The sequence below is a fragment of the Mustela nivalis genome (genome assembly GCF_964662115.1).
Source record: "Mustela nivalis genome assembly, chromosome: 9".
Lineage (NCBI taxonomy): Eukaryota > Metazoa > Chordata > Mammalia > Carnivora > Mustelidae > Mustela > Mustela nivalis.
The window spans coordinates 107,868,487-107,876,872 of NC_139028.1; the positions used below are offsets into that span (position 1 = coordinate 107,868,487).

The 8,386-nt window shown below is 42.8% G+C and overlaps 1 protein-coding gene across 1 annotated transcript; it reads right to left on the minus strand.

Moving 5' to 3' along the window:
* Nucleotides 1–225: 225 nt before the first annotated feature.
* Nucleotides 226–1,170, minus strand: LOC309872862 (olfactory receptor 9I1-like; the record flags this gene model as incomplete). The annotated part of the gene is made up of 1 exon (XM_082747828.1): nt 226–1,170. The coding sequence occupies one exon, from the start codon at nt 1,168–1,170 to the stop codon at nt 226–228; it is 945 nt and encodes a 314-aa protein (XP_082603954.1).
* Between the last annotated feature and the right edge of the window lie 7,216 nt (nt 1,171–8,386).

Genomic DNA, 8,386 nt, shown 5'->3' on the forward strand with positions numbered 1-8,386 from the left:
TTGTGCACTAAGGAATGGACTGGAAGTAGGAGAGGGGGAGGAGAAAAAAGCACCATGGGATTGCTGGAAATGAGTTTACCATATTTGCAGGTTTTTAAAAATCTGCCCTCTGATACCCATCTACCTTCTATTTATGGGTCTGATTTGCGTATAGTGTTTGTACCTCTGAGGATCTATTGATATGGGAAGAAAATAGACCAAGAGGAGAGGTCTTGTCACTCATATCTACACACTCTGGAACACCTGGAGTTTACCAGTGATCTTTCTGAAGGCTGCTTTCACATCCTTGTTTCTTAGGCTATAGATCAGAGGGTTTAGCATAGGGATGACCACAGTGTAGAAGACAGACACGACCTTGTCTTCCTCCAAGGACTTGCCTGAGCCACTCCGAAGATACATGAAGATGAGAGTCCCAAAGAAAAGGGCCACGGCAGTGAGGTGGGAGACACATGTGGAGAAAGTCTTGGCCTTGCCACCTGGAGACTTTACCTTCAGAATGGCCTTGATGATGAACAGGTAGGATATCAGAATGACCAAGGCATTGGCCAAGATCACAAAGTTGCCAAAGAAGACAATGACAATTTCAGTGTTTGTCGTGTCACTGCAGCTGAGTTTTAGTAGGGGTGGGAGGTCACAGAAGAAGAAGTTGATCTGATTGTGGTCACAGAAGGAGAGGGTGAAGGTGCATGCGGTACGCAGGATGGCCCCTGACATCCCACAGATATAGGCTCCCACCACCAAACTCCAGCAGATTCTGGGATTCATGGCTACAGTGTAGAGCAGTGGGTTGCTAATAGCGACGTAGCGGTCATAGGCCATCACTGCCAGCAGGAAACACTCTGTGCCGGCACAGGTGGTGAAGAAAAAGAACTGGGTAGCACATTGGCCAAAGGAGATGACCGTCTTGCCAGTGGCTAGTGTGGCCAGGATCTGAGGGGTGACCACCGAGGCATAGCAGGCATCTAGCTGGGAGAGATGGCTCAGGAAGAAGTACATGGGGGTGTGGAGTTGGATATCCATTTGGATCAGAATGATCATTCCCACATTCCCCAGAAGGGTGATGATATAGAAGATGAGAAACATTAGGAAGAGGGGAATCTCCAACATGCGGTCGTCCGTGAAGCCCATGAGAATGAACTCTGTTACTGTGGTGAGATTATTCTCAGTCATGGATTCAATATGGACAATTGATCTGAAGATGAGAATGAGCAGCAAGAACCACAAAATCCCAGAATGGAAGGACAGATTCTTTCTATGGTAGAAGTTAGCTCTATATTTCTGGGCCAATTTATAGAGCTTGTTTTTGGGAAATCTTGTACCTGGCTTGTTCTCCTTGGGCATCTATGTTCTTCTGCATTTTTTGGAGCTGAGCCCTGAGCTGGTGCTTCTGCTTCACATTAATTCTGGTATGTATTTGGAAATTTCTGTGAAGACAAGAGACACATAGACTCAGATTTGGGAAGAACCTGGTCAGCAGGTGTTGTAATCCCCACGGGATTCATGCCTTCTGCTTGATCATCGGATTGCTCAATGAGCATTCATCTGCGGACAGTTCTACCTGCTAACTCTTATTTTGGATCTGTATGAGCTCTCTTTATCTTCCACACATTGGTTTTAGTTTTACCCCTTCCAGACACTTCCCTCATAGCCAATGTAATTCCTTCTTCTCATAAAAGGCTTTCAGAAGCTGGAAGATGATGAATCTGCTCTTTATACTGGCTGTCCCCTCATATTACCCACTGATGTGCTTTTTTCTTATTATATAATCAGTCACATGTGTCCAAAAACTGCTTAGTCAGATGGTATTAAAAAGATGTTTAAGGGTACAAACTTGTAACTGGCAGATACGAGTTCCAGAGATCTAAGGTACAGCCTGGTGACTATTGTCAACAACCCTGTGTCATAAACATTGTATTATAGTCAACACCAGTATGTTGCAAACTTCAAAGTTGCTAAGAGACAGTTCTTAATTGTTCTCACCACAAAGAGGACTTAAAAATTGTGGGAGGTGGTAGAAGTGTTAGCTAACACTCTACATACAGTAACGTATAAATGTATCAAACCAACACATTGTACAGTTCAAATTTACACAATGTTATGTATCAACTATATGTCAGTAATAATAAAAAAACAAAAAGTCTTTCTACTTTGATCTTTGCCACTTTATTTTATTTATTATTTTTTAAAAGTTAACTTATATTTTAAGCAATTTCTACACCCAGTATGGGGCTCGAACTCATGATCCCGAGATCAAGAATCTTATGCTCTTCTGACTGAGCCAGCCATGCACCCCTAATCTTCAAATTAGCTCAAATTAGAGGTCACTAGTGAAAGAGAGACACTGACGTATCAGATAAAACATGGTTTCCTGAAGCTGTTTACCCAACCCACCTGACTCTAGCAGCTAGTTCTGGGGATGAGTCAAGCTCTGTGATTGTCCCCTCTAGGACATACCAACTAGCTGAGTCAATTTTAAAATTCACTTCCCCTCCTTGGGTTTTATTTTCTGTTCAGCAGAATGGCAGTGCTAGGTTATATGATCATTAAAGTTCTTTTGTCTCTCACAAAGCGTGATTTATAATAGGTCTAGGTGTATGGGTTAAATGAAGCTTTTGAAAGGACTTTCCTAATATCTATACTAGAATGTGCATACTCTTTACTACAAATTACTGAGTAAATAAAATATGCAGGCACTATTTCAAGTGATTTGTTACTTATGGGATCTTAGGTCTGAAATTGAGTTAATCTTACTTGCCAGGTCCTGACAAGTCATCATTACTGATGCAAGGCATTTTTTCACTTTATTCTTTTTGCTTCCTTTTCTTTCCATGCCCAATCCTTCCCCCATTCCTCATAGGTATCTAGTCTGATGCAAAATATATGTCCTCCCATGCTTAGTCCTTTCCTATTGATTTAAAAATATGTGTGCCTTTAAAAAAATACAGTGATTTTGATGTGGTTTTAATTTTACATACAGGGTCTTGTGCTATAAAACTTATATATTTTTTCTTTTTCCACATATTCCATATTTTTGTGATTTGTCCATGTCATGTAGCTACATCTAGTGTGTTATTTCTGGTTTCGCTATGGTCTTCCTTGGTATGCTTACAACACATTTACTTATCCATTCCACTAAAGATGTTGAAGCTTTGCAAAAATTATCTTATTGTATCCTAGAAACCGCCCTTTGAGGGCTGTTAGCTTATCTATTTATTTTTTCTTTACTGGTGAGGAATTTGAACTTCTGGGAGATGAATTTGTTTAAGGTGACCCACTTTAATAAGTGGAAGAGCTGGGTTTTGAATGATAATTGTTTGATGGCAAATTCTGTGCACTTTGCTATGAATTTTGCTGCCTTCTTACACTTAAGCACATCTTTATTATTCATGAAATCGAAGGACTCTCCCTGCAGTTCTTTGGGTTATCAGATCCTTCTTGCTTTCAAATCATGAGAGAGCTTGGCTAATATCAACATCTTTCTCACCCCCTAATTCTGAAATTGTCATAGACCATTTTCTCACCATCGTGTGGGGGAAGTTGTGGGGTTTCCTCTGATTGTGAGACAAGACTGTTCCATGCACATGATGGGTGAGTAGGTGGCCCAGATCACCAGGGTAGAGATGCAGCCATGCTGGGTTAGTCCTGCACACAGGCTAGGCCTATCTCATACTCTGGTTCTAATTCTTCCAGCAGCCCTGGAAGTTGGGTACAGTCATGACTATTTTATGGATGAACAAAGAGGCTTGGAGATGTTAAGGAGGCGGCCCAATTTGGCAGACATCTAGGAAGAAACAGAAGCAACATTTGAATCTGAGACTTTCTAACTTCAAATTCTGTCGTCTTTGCTTCATATTATGCTGTCCTTTTAGGGAAAGAAAATAACTTTTTCTGCAGACCCAAGGCTCAATTTTTAAACTCATAGTTACTTCTAAGACTATTAGACATATACTCAAGTTCATGAGGAGAGAGGACTAAGTATGACTTTGGAGTTTTTTGATGGTCTATGTATTTTTTTCCTCCTTTTTGGGTTAAGACATCCCTAGAGATTACTTAAAAAAAAAAAAAAGAAAGAAAAAGGAAAGAATCTGGAGTACCTGGATAGCTCAGTTGGATAAATGTCTGCCTTTGGCTCAGGTTATGATCCCAGGGTCCTGGGATCAATTCCCATGTCAGACTCCTTGCTCCGTGGGGAGTTTGCTTTTCCCTTTGCCTGCTGCTTCCCTTGCTTGGGCTTTCTCTCTCTCTCTATGACAAGTAAATAAATAAAATCCTAAAAAAATTATCTCTCCATCCAACATGGGGTTTGAATTCATGACCCCAAGACCAAGAGTCATATGCTCTACCCACTGAACTAGGGGGGCACCCTGAAAAAGCCCAGATTCTAACCTGAGTCTGTCTTATTCCAAAGCCAGAGCTCTAGTACATATGATTAGTCCCACCTTCAGTGTAATCACAGGTAGTACAGTAATTTACAGTGAGTCTTGGGTCTAAGCTTTGCAGTCGAGTATCCCATCCCTGCCCCATATATATTTAAGTTTTTATTTAAATTACAGTTACTTGACATACAGTGTAATATTATTTTCAGATATACAATATAGTCCTTTCACACTTCTATAAAACACCCGATGCTCCTCACCACAAGTGTACTCCTAACCCCCCATCACCTATTTCACCCATTCCCCCCATGCACCTCTCTTCTGCTAACCATTGGTCTTCTCTACAGTTAACAGTCTGTTGCTTTTTTTAAAAGATTTTAATGTATTTATTTATTTGAGAGAGAGAGAGAGTGAGAGAGACCATGAGAGGGGAGAAGGTCAGAGGGAGAAGCAGACTCCCCATGGAGCTGGGATGCCGATGTGGGACTCGATCCCAGGACTCCGGGATCATGACCCGAGCTGAAGGCAGGTGCCCAGCCAACTGAGCCACCCAGGCGCCCAACAGTCTGTTTCTTGATTTGCCTCTCTTTTTTCTTCCTCTATGATAAAGAAGATGTGCCACATACATACAAGGCAATATTACACAGCCATAAAAAAGAATGAAATCTTTCCATTTATAATGACGTGGTTGGATCTAGAGAGCACTATGCTAAGTGAAATAAGTCAGCCAGAGAAAGACCAGTGCCATATGACATCACTCATAGGTGGAATATATTTTCTAAAATTTATCCAGTGACACATAAATCCAAAGAGATTACAGCTATATCTGAACTTGGTCCCATTAGATGACAGGTTCCAATGACAATGGCCAGATTCTCTGCCCAGTTTCAGCTGCCCTAGCTCGTATGCACCTTACTTCAGACCTTGCCCCATCTCAACATTCCTGAGGTCACAATTACACCTTAATTACCTGGTGGGATAATTCAATTGGGTTCATCTCCCGTCCGGAATTGAACTAATCTAGGTCATTTAAGCATTTTGCAGTAGGCAGCTGAGATGGCTGAAATAGGTGAATGTAGCTGATGGAGTACAGGTTTCTTTTTATGAAGCAAACCAGCGAGATATTTAAAATGCTTTGGGGATGGTTTTTGAGGGAGGGATGCAGTGCACACAAAGGTTGTCCCTGAATCACATGTCAACAACTGGGACAGCCTCCGGGCTCCTAGGAACAGCCGGGCTTGTCCGGGAGAACACACTTCAGCAGGGGCTCATTATCTCATCTCTCTACACATCTGAGAGGATAAAAACAAACCCTGTGGGATTTCACGGCAACTCTGAGCTCATATTAGTCTCAAAGCTCATTTACAGTTGCTGTAGGGAATGAAGCTGGTTCCTCTTTGCCACTGGCCCTCAGTGTCCTACTGTCCCAGTCCATCAGTGGTTCTGCCAGGACTGGGACTCTGAGGACTCCTGGTAACATCCTCTTCACACGGTGTCCACCCTTGTCCCCAGACCTTGTATTAAGTCTCATGCCATGGACTGCTCAGAATTTCATTAGGAAGAGCGGTCTAAACATGCTTCACTTGAATCTCTACCATGAGTAGCTTATTCGTTCATCTTCCTTCATGAGCCATTGCTGGAGTTTCTGTGGGAAGCCTTCTCTGGCTATTCCAGCTCTCATCTCTTCCCTGGTCTCTGAAGCCCACTCTGTGTATGTGTGTTAGAACGGCGCACTTTGCCACTGAATTCTAGTTGCCTTACATTGTTAATGGCTATGCCTTGGTTGTTAGTCTTGTTGCGCAGCTCGACTATAGGTTTCTGGAGAACCCATCTTGCTTCCTCCAATTCCTGTGTGTTCTGCGTTAGGAGAATCTATCCCATGCCCTGAATGCTCTCACCCACTCATCAGTGCGGGATTGGGACTCTCTCAGCGAGATCTCAGAGGGGCCATGTGCCCCATGCACTCAAAGTAACATGGCAGGAATAAGACATCTTGATAATTAGCAAGCATGCAGTCTCGCCGGGGTGGTTCTTACCATAGCAGAAGAAAAATGGAGCAAGAATATATGACAGTTGGGGCGCCTGGGTGGCTCAGTGGGTTAAAGCCTCTGCCTTTGGTTCAGGTCATGATCCCAGGGTCCTGGGATCAAGTCCCGCATTGGGCTCTCTGCTCAGCAGGGAGCCTGCTTCCCTTCCTCTCTCTCTCTGCCTGTCTGCCTACTGTGATCTCTGTCTGTCAAATAAAGAAACAAAATCTTAAAAAAAAAAAAAAAGAATATATGACAGAGAAGGAAGTCAGCTACAGACCAGGACTTCTGGCAGTGCAGGGAATTCCATCTTTCAACACATTTTTGGACAATATTTATTATCATTTCCTGTCATTAAATACCTACTGAAATATCTGTAAGAGGGTGTGTCCTGTATTGCAAGTGTTTCCTATAGATGATAGTGTGGCCATTGGGACAAGAGAGAGAAAAAGGAGGGAGAATATGCCAGCACTGATAATATTGCATTAAACATCCCCTGGGGAACTTGTGGATACGGATGGCTCCATCGTATTTATTACCTTATTTATTACCTTCTTCTCTTGGCCACTGGTTGGAACGATCTGGAGTACTTTGATTATTATTATCATTATTGTTGTTCTTGTTCCTATTAAGCCTAGGACTCTTGTTTTGACCTTGGAAGAGATGCATCTTAGCTTGGTTTCCTTAAAAAAAAAAATATGGGAGACAGGGGCTTGGGGGCCACTGTGTCACCTTGGGAGCAGTTATAGGAGAGACCTGTCAGGGGATGTAGGAAGCAGAGACTAGTTGAGCAAAGATACCATTTTAGATGGAGGCTAGCCTGATTTGTAGGTTAACTCTGGAATATGAATTACATCCTGACTCAGTTCTTCCTTGAGGCAAGGGATTTGGCCTTTTGTGGCCCTTATTGACTGTTCATGGACTGTGTGCTGGAGTGGAGGTGTGACTCCCTTTGGGGAGGTGGGTCCCTTGGCTGAGTTCCTTGTAGACACTTGGCTGAGGAGGGCTCTACACCAGAGAAGGCTGTACCTGCCAGCTGTAAGCAGCCAACACTTCCAACAGCCTCGCGGGGCCAGGCGGATCTGGAGACAGGGATACTCAAGGGTGCTCTCTGCTCCCCATAGACTTGAGTATTTACAGCTGGGGCTTCTGATCTTACCATGTGAAGTAGGGGTAGCCCAAGAAGGGCAATAAGAAAGATGCTTCAGTACAATTCCTATCACAATTCCCATGGTATATATATATATCACAATTCCCATGATATATATATATATATATATATATATATAATCTTTAAAATATATATATTTTAAAGATTCTATTTTTTTTTTATCTGACAGAAAGAGCATGATCGGGAGAGGGGCAGGCCCCCCCCACCCCCGCCCTGAACCGGATGTGGAGCTCGATCCCAGGAGTACAAGATCATGACCTGAGCCTAAGGCAGATGCTTAACCCACTGAGCCACCCAGGTGCCCCTCCGGCGGTATTTTTTTTCACAGAAACAGAATAAACAATCTTAAAATTCCTCTGGAACCACCAAAGAGACCGGATAGCCAAAGCACTCCTGAGAAGGAACAAAGCCGGGGGCATCACACTGGTTTCAAACTGTACCACAGAGCTATAGTCATCAAAACAATACAGTACTGGCATAAAAATCATTATAGAAGCCAATGGAATAGACTAGAAAGTAGGCTTCTTTATTATTATTGACGTGCAGTTGATACACTGTATTACATCAGTTTCAGCGATACAAGGTAGTGATGGTACCAGTCTGCACTTCTGTGCTGCTCCTTGCATCTGTCACTGTACAGTATTATTACACCACCACTGACTACATTCTCTATGCTATGTAAGAGAGGCGTCTTACGATTCCACATGCAGAATGTCATACGGTATTTGTCTTTCCTGTCTGACTTATCTCACTTAGGATAATGCTCTCAATATCCGTCCATGTTGTTGCAAATAGCAGGATTTCCTTCCTTC